At 32.0% G+C, this 25,053-nt stretch overlaps 6 protein-coding genes across 9 annotated transcripts in view; 4 read left to right on the forward strand and 2 right to left on the reverse strand.

Moving 5' to 3' along the window:
• Positions 1-52: 52 nt before the first annotated feature.
• Positions 53-5,691, forward strand: LOC123688804 (putative glutaminase 2). Of its 3 annotated transcripts, none has more exons than XM_045627475.1 (11): positions 53-203; positions 460-558; positions 611-738; positions 1,158-1,287; positions 1,897-2,140; positions 2,199-2,323; positions 2,378-2,536; positions 3,460-3,636; positions 4,470-4,601; positions 4,672-4,832; positions 4,996-5,691. In XM_045627475.1, exons 3-11 carry the CDS (start codon positions 659-661, stop codon positions 5,351-5,353), a joined length of 1,566 nt encoding a protein of 521 aa, XP_045483431.1. In that variant the 5' UTR covers positions 53-203; positions 460-558; positions 611-658; the 3' UTR covers positions 5,354-5,691. The 3 variants fall into 3 exon arrangements, with proteins under 3 accessions (XP_045483431.1, XP_045483430.1, XP_045483432.1); XM_045627474.1 differs by having other exon boundaries at positions 471-558; XM_045627476.1 differs by lacking the exon at positions 460-558 and having other exon boundaries at positions 598-738.
• On the reverse strand, positions 5,489-8,693 carry LOC123688805 (nicalin). Its single transcript, XM_045627477.1, has 7 exons — positions 8,385-8,693; positions 8,070-8,257; positions 7,672-8,001; positions 7,307-7,516; positions 6,845-7,249; positions 5,822-6,042; positions 5,489-5,769 (listed from the first exon to the last, which is right to left on the reverse strand). Exons 1-7 carry the CDS (start codon positions 8,548-8,550, stop codon positions 5,631-5,633), a joined length of 1,659 nt encoding a protein of 552 aa, XP_045483433.1. The 5' UTR covers positions 8,551-8,693; the 3' UTR covers positions 5,489-5,630.
• Positions 8,694-8,743: 50 nt separating this feature from the next.
• LOC123688808 (tRNA (adenine(37)-N6)-methyltransferase) lies at positions 8,744-12,150 on the forward strand. Of its 2 annotated transcripts, XR_006750114.1 has the most exons (7): positions 8,744-8,967; positions 9,104-9,424; positions 9,484-9,785; positions 9,906-10,074; positions 10,161-10,377; positions 11,063-11,349; positions 11,928-12,150. XR_006750114.1 is itself a non-coding variant. In XM_045627480.1 (6 exons), the coding sequence occupies exons 1-6, from the start codon at positions 8,888-8,890 to the stop codon at positions 11,276-11,278; spliced, it is 1,305 nt and encodes a 434-aa protein (XP_045483436.1). In that variant the 5' UTR covers positions 8,794-8,887; the 3' UTR covers positions 11,279-12,150. The 2 variants fall into 2 exon arrangements, 1 of the variants encoding a protein (XP_045483436.1); XM_045627480.1 differs by having other exon boundaries at positions 8,794-8,967; positions 11,063-12,150.
• A 1,244-nt stretch (positions 12,151-13,394) lies between these two features.
• On the reverse strand, positions 13,395-16,013 carry LOC123688806 (fukutin-related protein). The gene is made up of 2 exons (XM_045627478.1): positions 15,161-16,013; positions 13,395-14,519 (listed from the first exon to the last, which is right to left on the reverse strand). The coding sequence occupies exons 1-2, from the start codon at positions 15,992-15,994 to the stop codon at positions 13,734-13,736; spliced, it is 1,620 nt and encodes a 539-aa protein (XP_045483434.1). The 5' UTR covers positions 15,995-16,013; the 3' UTR covers positions 13,395-13,733.
• A 250-nt stretch (positions 16,014-16,263) lies between these two features.
• Positions 16,264-18,220, forward strand: LOC123688936 (peroxisomal membrane protein PMP34). The gene is made up of 5 exons (XM_045627692.1): positions 16,264-16,689; positions 16,745-16,805; positions 16,893-16,962; positions 17,016-17,440; positions 17,515-18,220. Exons 1-5 carry the CDS (start codon positions 16,624-16,626, stop codon positions 17,769-17,771), a joined length of 879 nt encoding a protein of 292 aa, XP_045483648.1. The 5' UTR covers positions 16,264-16,623; the 3' UTR covers positions 17,772-18,220.
• A 4,537-nt stretch (positions 18,221-22,757) lies between these two features.
• The window catches only part of LOC123678213, a 452,860-nt gene continuing 450,564 nt past the window's right edge, over positions 22,758-25,053 (forward strand). The window contains exon 1 of the mRNA XM_045615121.1: positions 22,758-23,029. Coding sequence (XP_045471077.1) covers positions 22,987-23,029 — 43 coding nt within the window. The 5' untranslated portion in view covers positions 22,758-22,986. The remainder of the gene's footprint in view (positions 23,030-25,053) is intronic.

Raw genomic sequence — 25,053 nt, forward strand, 5'->3', positions numbered from 1 at the left:
GTCACAATAATATGGAAGAATTTCGAACAAAACAAGAGTTTTCTATTTGATCCTCTTCCACAAAGAGGAAATTATATATTCTCAAGTTGAAGGCTTTATTACATTATGATTAGTTTGAGTAAAAGAATTGGGCAATTCATTTTCAAAAATATTAGTTTCCATACTTGGCCTCAAAAGAACTATACCCCACGTAGAGTTAAGGAGTGAGTATTTAAAATTTCTAAATATATGTACACTTAGAAATTTTTTACAATTGAATTTTTCTTAAAATGAATAGCTGATATTTGTTATCCTCCAGATTTTCAATCGTTGATCCCAATTGTGGGCAAAACGTTATTTTCTTTTTCCTGACTATTGACCTTTTATGAAGTTTTTTCAATATTTACTTCTTCATCTTATTGGTTGATTTATCCAATTGAAGTGTGTAAAATTCAGTCGGAATACACCATTTTTGAACAGTATAATTTAAGGTTTTTCGAAGAAGGAAAATCTGATAAAATATTCAATCTTCTTAAAAATCCTGATACCAATCTACTACTTATCCCAAAATTCATAAGTGTAAGTAACCATATTTTGTGTTAATCAACTTGTTGTTAGTTATTTCTTTTAGGAATTAGATGCCTTGGGATTGAAAGATGATGATCCTCGATTAGAACAAATGTTTAATAAAATTGAGGAACAGAAGAAAATAGATGGCTCAAATTTTTATAACGGTGTCACTGTAGAAAAGTTCAAAGAGTAAGCTATTTCTATATTTTTTCCATAATGGTGTTTTAAAATTACGAGAGCATATAATAGACTAATAGCTGGTCCTATGAAATGATTTGCAAAAATGCAACCTTTTTTTTAAGGTTGCCATATTGGTTAGATGATCCGAAAATGGATTCTTGATGATTTTTTAATATTTGGGGGGTATTCATGAAAAATTCTAATTGAAATTTCATTCAGAGAGATAATCTTACAAGGGGGCGAATAAGTTCTGAATGAAAATTTTTTATATCGTACATTTTTTTCAAAGCATATTCTGTTATTTATTTTTTCTTTTTCTTGGGAAAATTCTTAGTTAGTAATTAAATATTGATGTCACTACACTTTTCATTGTCCAAAAAACATTTATTTTAGAATATAAGTTCAAAGAGAATTGCTATTATTTTCAGGATAACCCAGTCAAATATTCGACTAATAACCAGTGCTTTTGAAAGTGAACTAGTCGTTCCAAATTGGACAGAATTTCAGAAAGATATTGGCGAACTTTTTACAAAGTGTAAAGCAAATGAAGAAGGAGCAGTAAGCTAGCATATATTCTGTCGGGAAAGTACTCGGAATTGATAATTTTAAAATCCCCCAAAGTCATTGTCGAAATTGCTTTGATCGCTTAGTTGGATCAATGGTCCTTCAAACTCATGTGAAGTTTGAGCGTCATCTGTTTGCGATTTCCTCAATGAATAATGTAGTCCAATAGATGAAAGTAATGTGGCATAATTCATTAAAAAAATAATAGATTTAGCATCATGCAGGTGCCTTCAAGATACTACAAAAGAATTTTTGGTCAAAATTCAGCAAATCTTATTGAACAATCATCATATTTTGAAGAGTTTGCAGCCAGTACTGAATCCAATTCCTGAAAACGGATTTAATTTTTTTTTTTTTATTTGGTTATTAGTAAGCACAGATATATTATTTGGAAAGGAGCCCTCTTTGAAGTCGATACAAAGAATTTGAATGAACAATATTTTTTGTTTCACTGATCAATTCCTAGTCTTTTTTGGCATATTGATATTTCATGGTTTGTTTTCTTCATTTTATGAATGCCTCATCATTGACTGACAAATTTTCGAATTAATTTAGCGCAAAATGAGCGAATCTAAAATATCATTACTAATAATATTGTTGTAGGTAGCAACATATATTCCTCAACTTGGACAAGTGGATCCAAAAAATTGGGCTCTTAGCATATGTACGGTTGATGGTCAGAGATTCAACTTAGGCAATTTCAAAGAGTATTTTACAATACAATCAGTTTCTAAGCCATTCACTTATGCAATTGCTTTAGACAACTTAGGAGAAGAAGCTGTTCATAGATATGTTGGTAAAGAACCTAGTGGACGCATGTTTAACGAGTTGATTTTGAATCATGAGAGTAAGCCCTTTTATATAAACAATTTATAAACTCAAACAATTCTTGTAATGTACTCCAGACAAACCCCACAATCCAATGATCAATCCAGGAGCAATTGTTGTATGTTCTCTAATACATAGTATGGTGCAAAGTTTTGGTGGTAAACCAAGTTTGGTGTTTGAAAACACCAAAAATTATTTTGATGTAAGTACCTTTCACACTACATAATCCAGTGAAAATTGATCAAGATTTATTCAGAAATTAGGTGGAGTTCTCCATGTTGGGTTCAACACATCGGTGTACATATCAGAACAAGAAGCCGCAGACAGAAATTATGCTATCTCCTTCTACCTCAAGGAACACAAATGTTTTCCACCCGAATCAAGATTAGGTGATACTTTGAAATTCTATTTCAGGGTAAATGGGCGTATATGTATATGTATTTATGCTTAAAATATATACCCAGTAATATTACAATAAGAACATCCAATGTTAGAGCGATTTACATGCCGAAACTATCAGTTGATGTCTTTATTTGAGGTCCTTAGTTAATATTATCAAGGGGTTCAATAAATAGACTGCTTTTTCCAAAACTAAATAAATATAATAAGAACTCTCGCAGGAGGAAGCTGTTCCTCTTATGAGGTTGGAACTTGTGGCTTCCTTGGTAGCTCGATTGGTGAGAGCATCGGACTAGTGATTCGGAGGTTGCGGGTTCGATTCCCGCTCGAGGAGGTTCTTTCTCCAGAATTGAAAAACTTGTTTGTCATGCCAATATATGTATTTCTTAAAATATTATCAGACGAAAAATCATTATTTCAAATAAGAACCTTTTGTTGGACGAATAATAAGATCTTTTCAATCTAAGAAGGCCAATACACTTCCCAGAAAATGCACCTATAAGAAAGAGTTTCAAGAGGAGGTACCCAAAATATGTACATTGATGAAAGAAGTTCCTTCAGAACTTTAAGAACTTGCTACACCTCCTCACCGACTTCCTTACGGGGCACTGCTGCCTCAGGAAGCATCTAATGAAAATTGGGTCGTTAAAAATTGACAAGTGCAGGTTCTGTGGGGTGGAGGAAGAAACTCCTGAGCCCGTTAAAAATGCTTCGAACGAGAAATTTAACCTCCTTGAAGCGATCCCAGATACTAGAGTTTATTAGAACTCTGGAACTGGTATTTGAACAGTAAAGTGTAGTGGTGAGAACAGATCTGATGTGGGTCACACTAGGCCTGAAGGTAACCCTGTAACACTAAACAGTAACTATAGTCGGATGTTCTTAACCTAATGTTACTTATAATTGACTTTCAAGACGATTATTGACTATAATTTTCAGTGCTGTTCACTAGAAGTCAATACAAATATTTTGGCATTGATGGGAGCCACGCTTGCAAATTCTGGTATTAATCCAATAACATCGGAGCGTATCTTCAAAGCCAGCAGTGTTAAGAATACCCTTTCTCTAATGTACAGTTGTGGCATGTACGATTACTCTGGCGAATTTGCTTTTGAAGTGAGTACATTGATGGAACTTGAATTGTAATGAATTTCTTGCATCTTCCAATGTTAACAATTAAAATAAAAAGATTTTGAAATAATATGCAGGTGACCTAGGGACTCTTTGCTATATCACTAAATAGTGATATAGCAAAGAGTCCCTTACTGTTGTGCTATACTGTTAACTTTTGGTTTTGAAGTGAGTACATTGATAGAACTTGAATTGTAATGAATTTCTTGCATCTTCCAATGTTAACAGTTAAAATAAAAAGATTTTGAAATAATATGCAGGTGACCTAGGGACTCTTTGCTATATCACTAAATAGTGATATAGCAAAGAGTCCCTTACTGTTGTGCTATACTGTTAACTTTTGGTTTTGAAGTGAGTACATTGATAGAACTTGAATTGTAATGAATTTCTTGCATCTTCCAATGTTAACAATTAAAATAAAAAGATTTTGAAATAATATGCAGGTGACCTAGGGACTCTTTGCTATATCACTAAATAGTGATATAGCAAAGAGTCCCTTACTGTTGTGCTATACTGTTAACTTTTGGTTTTGAAGTGAGTACATTGATAGAACTTGAATTGTAATGAATTTCTTGCATCTTCCAATGTTAACAGTTAAAATAAAAAGATTTTGAAATAATATGCAGGTGACCTAGGGACTCTTTGCTATATCACTAAATAGTGATATAGCAAAGAGTCCCTTACTGTTGTGCTATACTGTTAACTTTTGGTTTTGCAATGTTTACAATTGAAATAATATGCAGATGACCTTAGGAATTTTGGCTATATCACTATTTGGCTAGGTTGTTTACTTTGGTAAATTATTATTAAGTTATAAGGTTGGACTGCCTGGAAAATCAGGAGTGAGTGGAGCAATGGTAATTGCCATTCCAGATGTTATGGGAATAGGATTATGGTCGCCTAAATTATGTAGACTTGGAAATAGTATAAGAGGCATACAATTTTGCAAGGTATAAAATTAAATTATTCAGAAAAATGCTGCTGTTGTGTCTCTAGAGCTATTATCATTATTTTTTATAGGAACTAGTGAAACAATATCCTTATCATCAATATGACAATCAAAGAATCTTCCCAGATCATGCTGATAGAAGAAAGGTAATATCTGAAAGTGACAAAAACATCATGACTACTTTCGAGATACTGAGTGCAGCAGCTGGTGGTCATCTGCACACTCTTAAAAAGTGAGCAAGTACATGAAAATACTTCTTAGTTTAGACCATTTTTCCATCCTACCACACATTGTATCCAAAGTAATTTTTCTAAATAGAATAAATTCATTTGGAACACCCAATTAATTTCATCGATGCAAGCAAACTTCATTCAAAGAACTAATCACCATTTCAGATTTTATCTCTATGGGATCAACTTAGGATTAAAAGACTATGATGGCAGAACTGCTTTACATTTGGCTGCTGCTGAAGGTCATTTAAATTGTGTGGACTTTTTACTCAATTATGCTCAGGTTAAGATGGATACGGCAGATAGATGGGGTCAAACACCACTCATGGTTGCTCAGACCAATAATCAAACAAATATTGTTAGTTTTCTCAAGTCTTATAAACCTACTGATAAAAAAATTGATAACAAAAAAAAAACAACTAAAAATGTCGGGGTGAATATTCCTTCAGATGAACCAGATTTTAATCCACTGGATCTTCATCAAAGACCAAGTGATAAACCAAAAAAAGATGATGGTACTTGAATTAAAGCAAAAACTGTAATATAACGTTGAAAGAGAAGAATATTGTAAGATGAAGAAATTCGAATGTTCTAGTTAGTAACACACCTCATTATGTCTGTCACTTATAGATCAAATAAAAATTACACATACAAATTCAATAATAGAAAAGACTTTATTGCAACAAATAAATTAACTATATGACAATGAAAACAAAACTATTGAGTAAAGAATAATCATTGAATAACAAAAAATGAAAATGATTCTAGATAATACTACCTAAGGAATTGAAGGCTACAAATTACTTAGTCTTTTTTTTCACAGTTAAAGAGCATGCCACTTCATAAAACAATGAGAATTTTTGTACAAAGAAATAAATTACTGTAAGGTAAACTGCTATTGCTACAGTTAAGAAAAGGTCAAAGACTGCTGGCTTGACACTAGAAAAAAAGTTAATTAGAATATTTTTCAATTGGGCTGAAAATATCTTACCTATAAATGTTGACTACACTTTTGGTAATATCATAAAAATTGAACTCTGGATCCCTCTTATCGGGACTTGCATAATAAACTTTGGTATCAACTAGATGTTGGTCGAAATAATCTTTGAATATTTTAACAAGATAATTATCCTTATTACTAAGTATTTGGGTTGATCTAGGCTGGCTACTTATCACATCCAACCAGGCTTCCATATGGCCCCTATTTATATTCTGCACAACAAATGGGATTGGTTAGAACTTAATGAAAATTATTACTTTCATGAAAATATTTTTAGCATATGAAATCTCTATAATAAGGCATAATAGCTCCACTAGAAATTACTTTGATGTGTTCACAAAGTGATTTATCTAGATGATACTCCAGAAATTCTGCATGAACATTCAAGTGATTATTTCACATATACAAACTAAATTTCAACCTACTCCAATCTGTTGTTACGGAAATGTTAAGCATCTCTTTTTTTATTCGACTTGAATTTTTTAAGGTTTTGGTGATACCTTGACATGAAATTTTGCACTGAGCTTCAAACTGTCATTTTACAACTAACTGAAAAATTTGAATTTGTACTTTTAAAACTATAAGGAAAACAAAATTTCATATGGGTAAAATTGATTTCACCCATTAATGAACTTGACCGAGATATTCAAAATCTGGAACCTCCCAGAAAATTTAAATACTCAGGACATTCTATTCAAGTTATTATGTACATGGCATCTAAACAGAACTGATTTTGACATTGAATTTAGTGTAAAACCAAATCATATAGGACTCATCTTAAAATTAGAAAAAATTACAGATACTCGTATTTGAGAAAAAATTATTAGTTACTTTTTGATTTAGATTAACTCATTGAAATAACTCAAAAGATTGAGAAAACCTGTAAGAATTTGAAAAGAAGGTGGACCTATGAGAGTTGCAAAATATCTACTATCACATTATAATAACATCACAACTAAGCTCTTTATCCTTATTATACTGACATTAATAGCTTAAACCTAGTGGAATACTTACAATGACCTCTCCTAATATGGCTTCTTTGGAAACATTATAAACATGCTTTGCAATGGCTTCAGCAATCAATCTTGCATTATTCTCTAATCTATCCATATTCACTGTACTTTTTACATCGAAAATTGTATTTCTAGAATTATCTCTGAAATTTTTCACTGTGGATAAAGTAAATGCTGGTAATCTCCTAATACTGAATCTTTCATGTTCCCAAGCCAATATATCATCAGCTAAATTAATTTTTTTATGTACTCCTTCTACGGTAACATTTGAGTGCTGTCCAGCAGCTGTTTTCAGTTCTCTGAAGAAGGAGTGTGAAGATGTCCCTTCTTTAGGAGGTTTAGAGACATGCATATATAAGGAGTCACTATTTGCTAGTGTATCTAAACATATGACATATGATGCATCCTGAAAAATGCTCAACATGAATTTATAGGAATGAAATTGAGCAAATGCTATATTTACCTGAATGATTGATCCATCTAAAGAATCTAATTGATCTTCTAACCATTTTTTACTTCCCATATAATTGATTTTTCCACCTCCAGATAGAAGGAATATCAAGTTGAATTTTCCATGTGTTTTTGGATCTCCATATAACTCTGAGAAAAGTCTGATCAGTTCTAGAAGGATCACCACTCCAGAACCATTAGAATCAGCACCAAAAGACAATTCCTAAAAATGAATTACTTAAATCCATGCTTAATTACTCACAATAGCAGACATGAGTATTTTCATTAACACTATAACCTTTATATGATCCATAATTAAGTAGTTATGTAGAAGTATATTTCAATTTTTGATTAATCTTGATATATGATGCAACTTACAGGTGCTATTCCAAAACTGTCATAATGAGCCACAACGGCAATAGTGGAAATTTTTTCATCTTTGATATTGTTAGCAACAAGCTGTCCTTGAATTGTTGATATTTTGACATCTTTCTTAATATTAGGAGTTCCAGGTGAGACAACAATTTGATAACCATTAGCAGCCACTGAAGAAAATAGGGCTTCAGCTGCAGATTTTTTTAAATCATTTGCAACTGAATTCTCCGCTATTTCAGCAAAAATATGCTCAAATTCTGGAGAGTCTCTAATGAAATAAACAGGTATAGAGGTCTCTTGGTTCATGAGAGCACTTTCAAGCGATGATAAATGCTGGGAAAAATGTTTCCATTAGAATAGTACCATAAAAATGAGATGATAAAATTCATTGTATATCAAACCTCTTTTTCATCAGAAGATAGGCTACTCAAATCACTAGGAATTAAAATCAATAAAGCTCCTGCTTTGGTAAGAACATCTCTTAATTGACCAACTGACAAATCTTTCATTTTTGTAACAACACAATGTCTAGCTGATTTCCAATTGGTGATAGATCTTGCCTCAAGATTTATGGAGGCTCCTCGGCTTCCTAGAAGAAGTGTTATTCTAATCAAATTTTTAAATGTTGAGGCGGTAATATAGATATAATTGGAATTCTTTGAAAATAAGCGATCTGAAGTTCGATAAGTACTTCCTAAATTATTTTTTTAACTCACCATGAGATAATCCATTCAAATCGAAGTGGTGCATTCGATAAACAGGAAATTCATGGGAAGCTTGAACCGGATTTATAGGAGATATAAGAATGAAAATAGGTAAAAAAAGTAAAACATAGTAAGGTAGATATCCTTTGAAAAATTCATCAATTTCTTCCACCCACATTTTAATATAAAAAAATTCAATTACAATTAATTTATTCTAATGATTGGAAGTTCTATATAGCAACGTAACCTATTATTTGCTCTTCATAGAAATAAATTACGTCACAATCATCTGATAATAAAATCAGAAACTAATCACTGATCAAACAATGAGTTTTCTTTACATTGATCCGTCAATGTTGTCAATCGAATTATCAATTAGTTGAAACGTCCTTAGTTCAAATGTATATTGACATTTTGGAAATTCTTCATTTCATATTTGGAAAAACAAATTTGAAAGAAATAATCTGTTCTCAAGTTTTTCTTGGGAAAATTTAAATTGAAAACATTTTCTCATTATGATGGATGAATCAAGTTGTGATTTTGCTAATTTGCAAAACCAGTTGCAATTAGCCAGAAACGAAATAAATAATTTGAGGTATGTAATAATACTACTAATAAAAGTAATATAGTTAAACATGTAGAATAGGTATATGGTAATATATTGTTCACATATACCTAATACATATTTCTGAAAATTGAAAGTTATTTCTCAAAAACATCGCTATTTTCAGGCAACAATTAACCACATTGAAATATGAACAAAAGAAAATGTGTAAAGAGATCTCCAATAAGTTGGTCAATTTCAAGTGCAACAGTTGTAAATCAAACTCAAATGCAATTCAGCCGTCTACATCTAAAAATGGAATATCAGATCCCAATAATGGAGATTTCAAATATATAGGAACCATACACACAGAATTTCCCTCAAAAAGAGGTGTTCCAAGGCAACCGAATCTGTGCAGTGAAGCAATAGGAAAGCTAGTGCTCAATAGTGATGTGTTTACAAACCCTCATCATGCATTAGAGGGCTTGGAAAAGTTCTCTCACATGTGGTTAGTCTATAAGTTCAAATAAGATTCACAGAGTTTCTTCAGATTGCTTTATTTTTCAGGATTCTTTTTCACTTTCATCAAACGGAAGCAACACATATACCCGCTAAAATTTCCCCACCAAGACTTAACGGAATGAAAGTGGGAGTTTTTGGAACACGATCACCACATAGGCCATCTCCAATAGGTTTATCATTAGTAAAAATAAATGAAATATCTGGTAATATAATTACTTTCAATGGGGTAGATATGATGGATCAAACACCAGTTTTGGATATTAAACCATTTATACCACATTATGATGTACCAAATTCAGTGGCATATGGATATAGTTCCAGTGAAAGATCTGCATGGATGAATCCAAGTAATTAAAATTTTTATCTTACTCTTATTATATTATAATATTATTATTATAATCATAATTAAAGTGAATTATATGAAACATATGTGTCATAAGTGACGTTTAACACATTTGCAATTAAAGGTGAAGCAGGTGGGTCATCTGAAGAATACAATATGATAAGACAATTTGAAAATGAACCAACACCCCAAAACAGCGAATCTCGAACATTAGTAGGCCAAGAAAGTATCAGAGACATGGTTCCAGGAGCTAGTGTTAATAATGATAGAAGGAACTCTTCATCAAATGATAGGTAATTGTAACAACAAGATTTTGTTTTATGTGAACTTCGGTTTGAAATTCATTCCAATCCGAATCACTTTTCATTTATTTTTACAGCGCAAATTTAAGAATGGTAGAACGTGAAGCACCTGATGGAGAAGAGGAAGACTCTGTTACCAATATTAATACAAATCCAAATGTATCATCGCGATCAGGTTATCCATATAATGGCGAAATTCTAGTACCTAGATGGTTGGACAACCCAGTGGTGCCAACACTAACTGTGAAATTTAGAATGTCAGCAAAAGTTCAGTTACGTCAATTTGGATCAGAGGTGAATATAAAAAAAGCTTTTTTCGGCAACCGTCCGGGAAGTGCTCACTTCCCAGACGCTTTTTCTCTGAGGAAGTAGCATTTCCCGGCCTAGTCCGGAAAGTACGTACTTCCCGGACTAGGCCGGAAAAGAATCATAGAATCCATAGAAACCGAGATAACGGCTGACAGTTCATATGAAATTAGTTGTCAAAAATTAGCATGTTTTTTTATCACAATCGCAATAAAATATGGAAAGCAGCAGCGATAGTGTTATTTTACATGGTTGCCGAAAAAATATTGTACGCAACACGCCCGAAAATGGTTTTTTTGGACTCACAGACTTCCAGGACTCGCTCACGCTCGTCCTGGAATTTTGTCTATTCATCCAAAAAAACCCTATTTTCCGGACTTGTTACGTAAATTACTATTACATGAAATTTTCGTATAAATTTACTTGTCTTCTCAATTTACCAAATCCTAGTCTCAATGAAAATAATAGCCAATATAAAATGTATTAATGAATTGAAAGAGGAAATTCATGCTCCTAAACCGCAAAATTGTTGATGTCATTGTTGTCAGTTATTTTATCTAGGTGATGATATGAGCCTTCTGAAATTTGGCATGAATATATATTATTTCATGTATGCACATTCTATGATTATACCTTTCTCTAGAATTTATCTGATATATTTAATCTTTTCTAGGAACAGACAAAAAAGAAAATTATTGAGAATATATTGTCCCAAGATCCACGTTCTATCTACTTGAGGGAACAACAGAGAGACAGTGAATTTGTGTTCAGGATAGCAGGGGTATACGTTTGTTGTATCTTTGACGATTCTCAGCGAACAGTTTTTGTCAACAAAATATTGATGGCTGACGAATATGGTCCCAATGAACGAATTTCTCCTCAAACATAAATACTTTCAGCACTCAAGAAGGCTGTGATTTAATATTTTTGCTGACTCGAATATATTTATTTCAATTGGAGGTAGGAGTTTTTAAATTAATTTCTAGACCTCCTATTGCGATGTACCTTTTTTTATTGACGTGATGATTTGTTAACCTTAAGGTATAGAAAAGGAATTTTGAAGGTAGACGAATCATATAAAATTTTATTTCGAATGTGTTGAAAGCGTTAGTGAAAGCCCATAGATAGAATCGTTTCAAGCTTCTTTAATGTGATAATGATATCCAAAATTATGATCTCCATTAAAAAATTAAAACAAATGAAAGACATCAGGTTAGGCATTTGTGTTGATACTGGTAAACTTTTATTTGACAACAACTGAATCTATTTATTATTTCTTGTTTGATTCAATCAAAAATTTTCCGTTTTTAAGCTTTGAAAGGATACATATAACAAAGTTTCAGAAATTTTATATGCTATATGCATACATTTTTTTAGTGAGCAGTTTTTCTGTGTACTTATCAATATAGTTCTCTTTTAAATAATAACACAAAACGCTTATTTTTAATAGAAAAGTAATATTATACGATGTATTGAACTCAGTTAACAAAAAATAAAGGATGAACAGGGATGAATTATAAACCTTGTTATTCTTGTAGTTTTTGATGTTCCAGACTATGAATAGACAGACTTTATTGTTGAAGCAAAAAGCAAGTTCTTAATTCTGTTATTATTATCTGTAATTATGTGATTTGTAAATATTTTTAAATTGTACTTGTATCAGTTGACTTAAAATGTTTGTTTAATTGGACAAATTCATTTTTTATGATATCAATATTCCATGTAACATACCTATTTTTGAATTTATTAAAAAAGTTGACAGGAATTTGGACAATTTTTTATTGAATATTGTAGTCTCAAAGTTGGACTTTCATATTCCTTCAATAATCAAATATTTAATATCAAATAAGCTTGATAAAATTTTTTGTGAATACAAACTGCAACATTCTACAACATAATGCATAATAGGAAAATTACATAAAACTGAAAGATAAAACTCCTATATTGAAGCATTCTGAACTAGTGTATAAAACTGATTGCAAAAATTGTCAAAAATGCTACATAGGACAAACAAAACAACTAATGGAAGAAAGAATAAGGCAACATATAAATGATATAAAAAGATGAAACAATGAACAAAAAACAGCCCTTGCCATACTGAAGGTCTTATATTTAACTTTGGGGATGTCAGTTACAATCAAAATGAGGAAGAAAGAAAGGGAAAAATACAAGAAAATTGACTGTAGACTATAAGAAGTAATTTTTTTTAATTAGAAATTGCATATTTGACAGAAAATCTAAGAATAATGTTATGATTAAAATATTGACATCACACAATATACTGGAGAGGTGGATTTCTTTCTAGCTCTTAATATAATATCTGATTTCACCAAGATAGGTCTAGTCCTGCCTACCTCTGAAGGTACATTATAGTCCGAGAGCCAGGTGCAAATTTGGTTGATTATTTCTTCTCAAGAGATACTTGGTGAGATGCATCAGATAATAGTAATAAAAAGCCTTGTGAACGTCAGCTACGACTCGGCTGGGGGGGAGAGCGGCGGCAGCCCCCCAAACACAAAGACAAAAAAATACATTCAGTCATTTCCTCCCAACTGAAAATTTGTCAAATTGCAGGTAACCCAATATCTAGACGAAAAAATACAAACAGCTGGCTATAGCATAGTGTATTATACGTCAGCTGGTGCCTCAAACATGAAATGAAAGATTTAATAAAAATTTTCGGAGTTGTATCAACCTCTTTAATCAGTTTATAAACATGGACGCTACCAATAGTGTTTATGAATATTTTTTATTGGCAATTCCTCTATAATAAAATCATAAAACTGTTAAAGTTATTTTATTTTGGATCATTCAGTTGAATTTCATGGTATTGTCATAATGATAAAGAATAATTCATATATAATTTATATAATGTTATAAAAACCTAAAACAATGTAAGTCAAAATAACTATGAATCTGATAGATATTTTTATGATACCTCATGAGTATTTTGTTGAAATAAACCATATTATGGCTCATAAAAAACTAATTATTCATAAAAAAAATTTCATTAATGAACAAGTTTATTAAACACTAAATATTCTAACAATACTTAAAATTTGGCACAATGTTAACAGTTATATATTTTGATGAATTTGAATGCATATAATTTTTTTAGTTGGATTCATAATCTATGTTAATTATATAGTTTCAATTAGGTAAGTAATTGTGAAAATTTTTAAATTATCATAAATTCAAAGTCATTCGATGTTTGGCAATCTAAGGCAGATCATTTCACAACTTCAGTTCATTCTCTAGGAAAGTTCAATATCTACAGTTAATTCACTATAATTTCTAAATTTTGAAAAACACCCAATATTAGGAGAAATTTTAATATTGAAGCATCAGTTCATTTGAAATTTTCTCATTTTACGATTGGGATATTCTGGTCTTTCAATACAACCTTTACCAAATTTGTTTTCCAAAAACTCTCTGACATTATTGGGACAAGGTACACTCCTGCCAATAAATTCAACACTAGACATAGGGTGTAAGAAGTTATCAGGGAACTCCATATTTTTACGAGAGTCTAAGAACAAGTTCCTAGACATTGTACCATTTTTATGGGAGAAAGGAAACAAATTAACAAAAATTCTATTGGTCTTGCTGAAGTGGACTCTGAAGTAGTTACCTTCCTTAACCTTTTCCCAATAGAAGCCCTTATTGTCTATAACTGATTTGTTTTGTGCCATTTGAAGCCATTTGCAACGATTACTGTCTTCATTTATATAACCTATATCCACATCATGATCCCATGGTAGTATATCACCACTTCTCACAGCTCCTAAAAGACTACCACTTTCCAACCAATACCTTAAACCGAATTGATCTAATAATCCAAGAATATATTTTGTGGTTTTTCTCAAATGTGTTAGACAACAAGGAGGGGTCCATCTATTTTCGTAAAGGTAAACGGGAATGGAATCTATAACACTTTCAAAACATCGAGGTGTTTCCCTATTACAACCGTAGTATTCGTTTTTACCCCCCTTCACCACAAGTTTTATTCTGAATAGTTTGTAGAGTGACTTTAAACGTTCCTGATTGATTTGTTTCAACTTCCATTGGGCATGATGTGTTCTGAATTTTGAATTTCCCTCATGGAACATTCCTGAATTCAGTATTAAGGCCTGTGAATATAAAATCGATATACTGTTATCATGAAATTGAATAATAAAATTAACACTAAAGATCATCTTACCTGACTTCTACAGCTAACTACACATCACAATGAAAAACTACAACAAAGTTCAATCGAATACAACACATATTCATTTCTAGAATCTACTCTAAGGGACATTCCTGAAATTATTAAATTGTTTGTTTTCATACAATAAAAGGTACTTGGCATAAACTAATAGACACTTGAGCAATTGACAGGTTTTGATTAAACAAGACAAAATATCCTATTTATAATGCCAACAAAAAGTTCATATGGATACTACAGGTGACGTTGTATATACTATAAATGATTTGATTGCTCAGTTATAGATTATAGGATACCTGTTATGTAGTTAGCAAATTCTAAATTTGCAGTCACTTATCATTAAAAACACCTCAAAATCCTTGAATAGGCCTGAACCATTTGCACTGTTTTCATTGAAAAACAAATTAGAACACGGAATATAAAAAAAATTAAAGAAATCACGATTTTATGAAAACTAGTGGAACAATAAAATTTTTTGTCAGAAACACTGGCAAGCAGCAGGCATTGAAATAACATAATTCCTCTTATGAAACATGCTAAGATAAAGAAAGATTAAAATTTTACCTTAACATTTAAAGCTGATGTTTGGATATATAGTGAAGATGGAAATGGAAGAAGAAATGGGTTAGACAAATTCTTCAGTAATTCAGTTTCCAATAGTATTACTTGCTTTCCATTGATCACATCACAATAAGAACTTTTGATAATGTTATATTTCAAACTCCATTCCTTAGTTTTAACATTGAGTCGAAAACATTCCAATTCCCGATTTCCAGATACTGGGGAAACAACTATGGATCCTTTATATTCATCGGCTTTTTTCAAAAGGTTTTGTATAGGATGGACTGAAACCACCCTAGTAGCATCAGGTATAAATAGGACATATTTAGTATCAATGCTTGAAACTGGAGATTGAGGTGTTGGTTTGCCAAGAGAAGGGCTTAAATTCCATTGTTTTAAATTTGATCTGCTGAAATTACGAGTATTTATTTCCAAGGGTGGGTAGGGTATCTTATCATAAAGAATAAATATCTGGATATCCTTAAATATTTTTAGTATGGAATATACAGTTGAAGAGACATCATTTGCATGTGTTTCAAATTCTCGAATAACAACTGTTACCAATTTGCTTATAAGTTTTTCGGAAATTTTATTGCTGCTCAGCAGTTTTAATTCAAGTGCGGGTTCATTTTCAATGTAGACTGTAGAAGTTATCTCTCCTATTGCAATTTTATGGTAATAATTGAAGAGACGTAAGGAAAAGTAAAATAAACTTATATTTACGAACACTACTAAGAAAGCAATGAATTTGATTTGTTTTATTCTCATATCATGTATTATTTGACAAACATTTTTAAAGTTCATAAAGCTTGGAAATAAACTTGTACGGGACATCATCTGTCAGAATATTTCATATAGGGACCAAGGTCATCGTTCACAGAATAAGAATAAAAGGGTCAAGGCCGTAAGCATAAAAGAATATATCTTCAAATAATAATAATATAATAATAATAAAATGGTTTATTCTGTAAGCTACAGGGTATAAACATATAGTCACAGAGGCGTGAGCCTGTACGTGACTTCTAAATAAACAAATATATAATGCAGTAGCCAGTATTCAAATAAATTCACAAATCAAGATGAAAACATATATTTAAAAAAAATTGTTTGAAATACTTTTAAATAGTTTTGTTGAGTGATTCAAAATATACAAACTTGAAATACTATTTTGAATGTGGAAAAATCTGGATTCTCCAAGATTTTATAACCTTAACTAACCTTATCAACTATCATTGAAAATGTTAATCATATAAGATTTCTTTGAATCTAAAAACGTAATAACTAATTTGATAAATAATTGTACTCTAATCTACAAATTCGATGTCTTTCAAACGCAGCATTCCTTCAACCAATTATCTATTCTGGAATTAGAAGATAAGTAAGAAAGATTTCATCGAACCTCCGTATTTTTTTACGACCTTACGTGGGAATTTAATATTTATTATAGTTGATTGAAATTTTTTAAAATGTCGCTCTCAAAATCTAGTATTTTCACTTATGATAATTTGGTTCATGCAATTGCAGGAGCCGCGGTAAGTAAATATTGAAATAATGTGCGACATATCATTAATAAAACTGATTATTTAGGGAGGTATATTTTCCATGGTGTGCTTCTACCCATTGGAAACTATTAAATTTAGAATGCAGTGTAAGTAATCATGAATATAATTGCTTGAAGATAAATGAAGGTATACCTAAATGAACCCTTAATATTGAGATAATTATGTATTTCCAGTAGAAGATGTTGCACTAAAAGATAAGACCACTCAAGAAGCTATCATTCATATATTGAAAAATGAGGGAATGTAAGTGCTCGATATCAATCAACTTTTGAATTCTTGAAATATGTCTTTTCCAGTGAATCTCTCTATAGAGGATGCCAACCGTGTCTTAACTCAATAGCAGTATCAAGTTTTGTGTTTTTCTATTCATTCCATAGTTTGAAATCTTTAAAATTAGGTGGATTAACTAATACAGCTCAATTGGATATGCTCTTGAGCTGTTTAGCTGGTTTTATAAATATTTGTTCCACCACACCTTTGTGGGTAGTGAATAATAGGTTGAAGTTACAGAAACAGCAATATTATAATGGACTTTTAGATGGTATGTTCCATATAGCGAAAAATGAAGGAATTGGAGCATTGTGGTCTAGTTTCATACCGTCTTTGATATTACTTGTGAATCCTGTAATACATTTTACAGTTTATGAGTCTCTGAAAAGGAGAATGAAAACAGACTCTGCTTGGGCTTTTTTTATAATGGGAGCAATATCTAAAACAATTGGTAAGTTCTAATTTTCATAGATGGCATTTTGAATGCTTTAGATGTTCAGGTTAAGTATTCTGTTGATTTTTCAGCTACTCTTGTAACTTATCCTCTTCAAGTAGTTCAAACTAAACAAAGGGCACAGAGAGAATTTAGCCCTGGAACTCTAGCTCTTATTTTATCTATGATTAAAAAGGATGGTCCAAAATCACTGTACAGAGGGATGGAATCTAAACTACTTCAAACCGTTCTTATGGCAGCTTTAACATTCATGACATATGAAAAAATTGTACGATTAGTTTTTACAATTGTGATGGCTAGCTCTAAGTATAAAAAACTCAAGAGTTAGGTACAAATTGTTTAGGAATAATGCTTTTAAGTGATGATGGGGAACATAACAGGGTTTTTGAAACTCATAGCTCAATTGTATTATGGAAAAAACTTTTTAACGCTCATTATAGGAATATAATTAGATGGGAAAATATTTACACAAAAAAATTGCCAAAGATTTTCTTGCTTTAAACGCTTGCCATCTTGCCGTATTACTAAACATAAAATGACATATGGGTCTATATTTTTGGGAATAAAAAATTATGTAGATGACCAATTAGTCTTATGATAAAGATTAAGTGGTGACACAATAAAGACACATTTTGGGGAATCTCATTGGGTACTGTGATTGGATGAAATAAAAGATATTTATAATTTATATGTGGCTGTTACTATCAGTCTGTTGATATTATTCTATTGTGATCTAGTACAAATCCATTCCAAAAATTAAAGATTATATCATGGGAATTGTTTTTTTCTTATAAATTGAAAGAGAATAATTTTAAACCAATTTCTGGATCATCACTTTCTCTCAATGAATATTTCAAACATAATAAATATTGGGTTTGAAACTTAATTTTTTTCTCCACAAATCTCATTAAATTAAATAAAGATTTTTGTTTTCTCTAAAATTTCGAACTTTTTAAAAAATTATGTTTGGAGAACTACTGCTAAAAAGTGTTGGAAGTTGAAAACTGAAGATACATAAAATAGCTCCCTACCCACAAGGATAATTGAATAATGCACTCCAGAAAGAAATATGAAAATTCTAATAAATAAGCAGTATTTCTAATACGCTAGGCATAAGTTTACGAATACCTCTAATAGTTTTGAAAAATCCACCAAAAAATATTTTTGAGCAACCCATATTATATTAAATAAGCTGTTTTACTTCGAAGTTCACACCCCTTGGGTAAAAAAGTATAGTAAACTCAATTCAGATTATTTTATCATTTTTATTTGACATTAACATTGTAACCACTGCTAGCAGTAGACAAAGATTTTTATGATTTCATTTAATTATTTGGTATATATGAATATTCACTCTTTCCTTGAAGATTGGTTTTCTTTTTCCGAATATTTTCCCGCAAGAATCTATTCAGCAATCATCTTCGAAGTTGTCAATGAATTCTCAACATAATTCTCTGCAACTCACATGAAACGTCTTTGTTCTGTTTTTCATTGTGCAGAACCATCTACATTAAGGCGAATCGGTGATCTCTGCTTTATACACCCCAGATCCATAATACAGCGAGGTTAGTTTGCTGGCACTAATAAATTTCTTCAGAATTGTCTTGAATGCATTCTCAAATCAGAGATTTCAAGAAGCTTCCTTTACCTTTATCGGAAGACTCAGAAGCGAAATCAAGTTCGAAATTATTTATTTTGAAGTGACTGTTTGCCCGAGAGGTTGTGTTATGGGCGTGCCACACTTTAATGCGACCCCGGTGGTTTTAAGGGAGCCGCCGCGTTGCAGCAGAGTCACCTCTTCACGATAGTGTGAGAGGGTGTCTTAGGCAGAGATTGCTGGATTGCCTAACTGAAGAGTACACCAGCGATCTCGGGACGAAACACGGTAATCCTTTGAGAAAGGTGCACCTACAACATTTGACTCGAGAAAGTCTCGCCATACTTAAAATGACATCGACTTTCGAATAATTATTAATACAAGTGCAGAAGGGGTTGCTTTTCCGTCCTCAAAACTTGCTTGCGCTCTTTCTCCTCGAGTGTATTTTCGTACGCCATTCTCTGGGGCGTCGTCCGCACTGGCAGGGGAATGTGTATTGACTTCGTTTACCCGAGACTTAGCGTCTTGGACTGCGCATCTTTTGGTAAATCTGCATCGATTGGGATATAAATAAAACCGTGCTACAACAAAATGACTATGATCTACTACGGAGGTGGATGGTGTATTTGGCAGGGATCACTGAGTGCCGAACTTCCATTAGTATCCCCGAGATGAAACATATAGCAATCCCTTCAGAGAGAGCGCACCTTTGAAATTGGATGAGAACGACTAGTTAGAGCAGTAATAACACAAATTGAAAATAATTCACCATTCATATACGATTTCGATAGAATATCGTTTGGGTATGCAGTTTTGGTAGCTTCGGAATTCCGTTAAAAAAAATCATAATTGAATAATAAGATAATAATTGTAAAGAGTTTATTTAGAATGAACAAACTAGGTAGAATCAATGAAATCAGTTCAACAAGCTCAGCGTTTTATAAAGTCTATATTTAAATGAACACACTTAAATTACGAGTTACAACAGAGAAGAGAGAATTTCAAGAGAGGTTCAAAAAATGGTCATTGATACAAATCATAGAAAAAAAAACATTCTGTGTACAATGACAGATCAAAAGTAAGAGAAAGAAAAACTGTCCTCAGTAGAGTTTACCCAACATGGGTGTTTTACATCAATATAAACAGATGGCGTTACATGTACTCAAAATAATATTTAATAAATTTCAACTTATATTCCATTTTTTAAGTTTTTGGTCTATTTACAATAAATTTACAAATTTTTACTATTGAACTTTGCAACGTTACAATTGCCCACTTAGAAAAAGCATTGTCGAGATGAGAAGCAGGTTTTTACAAATTTAATAAATTCCAAATTTACAATAAATGATGTCGACCTTTTTCACTCTACAAAATTAAAATTAAAAAAACTCAACTTAACTCAAATAAATCAGGTTTCACCGATTCCTTGTGTTTTCACAATGAATTAAATCTCTTCAGCAGATAATTTCAGGCATCAAGAATTATTCTAGAATGCTAATTTTCAATGAAAAATATTGAAAAAGTGAAAAATACGAGGGGGCGTTTTTGTAAAAATGAACCCAGTACCTTAATTCCCATTCACCGAAGTTGATGCTATAACGCCAGAAACTTCAAAAACTATCGCATACCCAGGTATATTCTTATTGATTTCAATGAGGGAGTCTTATTTCAAGACCAAGGGAATATTCTTGCATCTGATATTTCAAATCCAAGCATTATTGTTCTTCTTAATGTTACAATCCCGAGGTAGTTACATTTCTGTATTTTTCCAATCCCAAGGGAGGTCTGAGAATCCCAAAACAATTCTCGCCGATAAATTGAATTTAAAGCCTCAAATTCAGCTGAAATCTGAAACAATGTTCGTATCTTCACTAAAGTCTTAATAATTATTAAAATCCTCCAGAAAATTCTCTCTGTCCCTCTTTCTAACTACGCGTTTCTGTAGCCGTTTTCATCGGCTACCAATCACGTACGATGAATTGACAAATTACCGCGTCTTTGCAAGTTTCAGTAGTGAAACATAAATTAGAAGCGAGCAAAATCATTGCAACTTCACTGTGGCATGATGTAATAAATTGTTAAATATAAATTAACGCATATTTATCCCCTAAAATATTTTTGAATTCTAAGAAACCTCGTTTCACGTCACATAATAAAATAGGAGAGAATGATAAATCTACTCTATATAAATCAGTAAAATTCAAATTTACTCATTTTGTAAGATCTCGCAAATATTCTAAAAGAATTTATATCCTTAAATGAAGGCATTTTTTACAAAACTATTATTTAATTTACTCAACCTATCAAAAACATTTTCAACAATTTGTATGTTGTTTTAAAGAAAGTCCCTTGGTTCCCAATTTCATAATACCCTTGGAATACAACTAAAATCAAATTGAATGATGTTCGCTTTTCAAAATCGGACAACTAACGAACAAATTTATAGTTTAAAACGAAATTTTGCTTAGGTTAATTATATTTCTCACCAGAATTTGTCAAGGTCAGCAATTGGGCTATAGTTATTTGTTTTACTAGGCAACAAAGTAGTAGATTGACTGTCGCGGCTGATAATTCATAGCCGAGCGTAGGGAGGCTAGGAATTCAGCCAAGGCTATATACTTTGCAGCCGAGTTGAACATATAATTTTTTCTACGATTGTTTATTATAATATATGTAATTTATTGTATTTGCAAATTAAGACTTTTATTTTCCTGTACTGATAAATTAAAACGAAATATGATAGAAATCGCAATTATTGGAATGGTTGGTTGCTATGGAAATGCATATGTCTATAATAATTATAGTTTGGCAACTTATGAAATATCTGACAGTTTTTTTGGAAAAATATCGGATATATTCATATCATGGACAGATAAAGCAGTACTTAGGTACTCCTCTAGAAATAAGAGAGTTGCCAAAAAATATTGATCGTCAGATAGAGTCGAATGTTTTATTCCCATCGAGAATAATCATTTTTATGCCTAGGCAGGAAAGTTGTTACTTTGCTGATTGATATGTGTGTGCAAAATTAATATTTGCTGCCAATCAGAGAAAAAATATTTTCTCTGAATACTCCATTCCATGTGGGTTGGGTAGGTAATAGTTCATAAAAGCTGTTTGGGATTTGTTCATGTTTGAAAAGAAATGTTTTCTTAGGAATATGCGGATGAAGCAGAAAATAACAAAAATATGCACTTCAAAAAATGTCTCAAATATGCATTAAAATACAGTCATGCGACTTCACGTTTATCCGAAGCCTTTATGGTCATCAAATGCCTTTTCTTCAATTCTTTAGCAATTTCAGGAAAGAAGGACAAATATAATTTTTTCTTAGTTTTCCACGTTGTTTTATTGGTAGAACAGAATCACGAAATGCCAACATCTTCAATCCTTCAGCAATAAGGAGAAAAAAATAAAAATATTTTATTTTCATATTTTTGGAAGCATTTTTTTCTAACTTATACAACCTCAGGCCACCTTCCTACTTATTCAATGTTTCATTCATAACAAGATAAATTTTCAAAATTTTCCATTTTCCGAGCTATCCCTTAGGTAAGATTTTCCGAACAGTACGTTGGTACAGGAGTGCAGTCCAACCATAACCTAACCCAACTCATCCCCAGAAGAGCAAGGAAATGTTAGGTGCGCAGGCGAGCGCCTCTACAGTGGAAATAAAGCGATAATAACTCCCGCTTCGCAGTTTTCCGCGAAGTTTTCCACTGACCAGAAAGATCGGTGGCGCGCGATCGGAAAATCTTGCGTGATCGCATTTTCTTACTGCATTTGGGGGAAAATTCGGCGATTTTTTTCAGGATATGCAACGGATTGGGGTTAGAAAATGAAAAACTTTTCGCGTTAGATCCGTTGAAGTGTTTTCCGGCAATTTTCGAGATGGGTGTTTGAGAATTTTTTTTTTGTGAACTTGGTGATTTAATTGGATTGGAAAATGATTTGGAAGACCTACTTCATGTTGATATTCTTATTAGAAGGTAAGTTTTACGGTGGAGTCTTGAGTGAAGACTTTTCAACAATTTAAAAAAACTTTTTTTGTAGTTTTGAAAACTGTATAAATCTTTGGAGAACGTGAAAAATTTACTTTTAGATCTACTGAGGAGACTTCGTCACTAGAAAAATATTTATCACCAAATACTATTGGTATGTCATCAGGAAAAAATGGTCCAATTGTATAAATATCAGAAAAGTAGAAATCTATAATTTAAACCAACCTATGTTATTATAAACAGCATTGAGCATAAATAGCGACGATATTTTTGTTTCACTTTCAATGTTTTCACCATCATGTTTCATTATAATTAGAAGAATTTTTCATCAGATATTTAATAACATTAATACCTATCTAATCTAAATTATGATTCAATATTTCTTCTCAGAATATCTAAATAAAATGACTGCTTTTAAAAATCGAAAATATTACAAGTACCTAAGACCTAAGATGTGCTAGTTTTTTGTCTATAAAAAAAATATCCTTGTTATTTATATACGTTCAACTAATTACCAGGAATTGATTGATGAAACGTAAAGTGAATATTATCAATGCTTATTTATTGTATTTTTTTGAAAGTATTCTTCTTTCGCAAAAATACATTTGCCACAATTTCTCAAAATTTTTAATTAATTAAAAAATTTCAAAGTTCCGAGAGGCAAAGTATCCGAACGTTTTGGTAAAATATTAATTTGAAGAAATCATTTTTCATTCGGCACTTTCAAATTAGAACATACGAATTTTTCTTAATGGAGTAGATTGCTATGATAGGATCTATAGGAATCTAGGCGGCCTCAATTTTCATTCGGGGGGCTCTGCTACCCCGGAAATAGATCTGACGAAATACTAGGAGCATTGGATTGATAATTTCAACTTTGTATGGAGTCAGTCGAGTCTCAATTCAGAACAAATCTTTGTTTGTTCGATTCGTTGATCTCTATTACGAAAATTATGGATCACGTCGCAATATCCGATAATTTTTTCCACAAATCTGGTCTTTTCTTACGAATTAGGTATGTTGAATTTTCAGCTTTTCAGCGCTTGAAATTATATTTCTGATACAAATTTTCTTAGTCTGATTTGTTGATAAATTGTGAAAATTGCAAAAAACATTTAAGATGAACTGGCGCAGAATGTACAGTACAAGAAATCGAACGACAGATGATAGGTACTCCGCTTGAGTATTAAAGATGACTTTTGTGCCAACTCAGCGACGAAAAAGTTACTGATCGTATTCTCATGAAATCGGAAGATTTCAGGGATATACTGACCCAACCTATTACTCTTCCCAGAAAAAGTTACCGTAGAGACTTTTCTTTAAATAATAGCACTTAGATTTCATTTTATGGTATTTTTAAAGTGTAGGTACAGAAAAGAACCGAATAGCCAACCAGGTCACCTGATTTTTCTGCGCTAATTATTTTTTTTTGTGGGGGCGCTTGAAATTTTTCGTCTACCGAGAGGCGGCAGAGACAATTATTGAACTCTGACAAAAGGAAAAGGCAAGAGGCCTGTCACGAAATTACTACTTTTAGTAATTCTAACATGTGCGGAGAGAGTTTGAGAGCATATTATATTATCATCTATAATATTGATGTTTTTAACTTTTTAACTCTCTCAGGAGATTGTGGTGTTAGAATGGCACCCCAGTGCCATCCAATTTTGCGTAGAACGTTGTTTTGCCAATAATTGCAAAGGGTCTTACCTTTTGCATCGATCAGATTGTTGAAGTAGCTTTTATCAATTTCTCTCCAGAATTGCGGTAGAAGCTGTCTGAGTTCATGAAGCGTATGAGGAGGTAGTTGGTGAGAACCTAAAACACTTTGAGCTGATGCCAAGCGTGCAATGGGATTGAGGTCTGGCGACCGAGACGACCTACTGCGGAATGCCATGGATTTCCAGAACTTCATCGACAATACGCTCTATTAGTGTAACGTCACACACCGCCATTTTTGGTTCTCCTTTCAGTGTTCGGAATCCAAACAAATAAATTGTCATTCAAATTAGTAC

The sequence above is a fragment of the Harmonia axyridis genome, chromosome 1 (assembly GCF_914767665.1).
Source record: "Harmonia axyridis chromosome 1, icHarAxyr1.1, whole genome shotgun sequence".
NCBI classification, from domain to species: Eukaryota; Metazoa; Arthropoda; class Insecta; order Coleoptera; family Coccinellidae; genus Harmonia; species Harmonia axyridis.

Coding starts and splice junctions, on each gene's coding strand:
- LOC123688808 (XM_045627480.1), top strand. CDS start 8,888: ATGATGGATGAATCAAGTTGTGATTTTGCTAATTTGCAAAACCAGTTG. Junction 9,425..9,483: donor GAAAAGTTCTCTCACATGTG/GTTAGTCTATAA, acceptor TTTATTTTTCAG/GATTCTTTTTCACTTTCATC. Junction 9,786..9,905: donor ATCTGCATGGATGAATCCAA/GTAATTAAAATT, acceptor TTGCAATTAAAG/GTGAAGCAGGTGGGTCATCT.
- LOC123688936 (XM_045627692.1), top strand. CDS start 16,624: ATGTCGCTCTCAAAATCTAGTATTTTCACTTATGATAATTTGGTTCAT. Junction 16,963..17,015: donor ATATTGAAAAATGAGGGAAT/GTAAGTGCTCGA, acceptor TGTCTTTTCCAG/TGAATCTCTCTATAGAGGAT. Junction 17,441..17,514: donor AGCAATATCTAAAACAATTG/GTAAGTTCTAAT, acceptor TTGATTTTTCAG/CTACTCTTGTAACTTATCCT.
- LOC123688806 (XM_045627478.1), bottom strand. CDS start 15,994: ATGATGTCCCGTACAAGTTTATTTCCAAGCTTTATGAACTTTAAAAAT. Junction 14,520..15,160: donor CATCAGCTTTAAATGTTAAG/GTAAAATTTTAA, acceptor TTATATTCACAG/GCCTTAATACTGAATTCAGG.
- LOC123688804 (XM_045627474.1), top strand. CDS start 106: ATGATTAGTTTGAGTAAAAGAATTGGGCAATTCATTTTCAAAAATATT. Junction 1,288..1,896: donor AAGCAAATGAAGAAGGAGCA/GTAAGCTAGCAT, acceptor ATATTGTTGTAG/GTAGCAACATATATTCCTCA. Junction 3,637..4,469: donor CTGGCGAATTTGCTTTTGAA/GTGAGTACATTG, acceptor TTAAGTTATAAG/GTTGGACTGCCTGGAAAATC.
- LOC123688805 (XM_045627477.1), bottom strand. CDS start 8,550: ATGTGGGTGGAAGAAATTGATGAATTTTTCAAAGGATATCTACCTTAC. Junction 7,250..7,306: donor TAGATGGATCAATCATTCAG/GTAAATATAGCA, acceptor AGCATTTTTCAG/GATGCATCATATGTCATATG. Junction 6,043..6,844: donor CCATATTAGGAGAGGTCATT/GTAAGTATTCCA, acceptor TTTGTTGTGCAG/AATATAAATAGGGGCCATAT.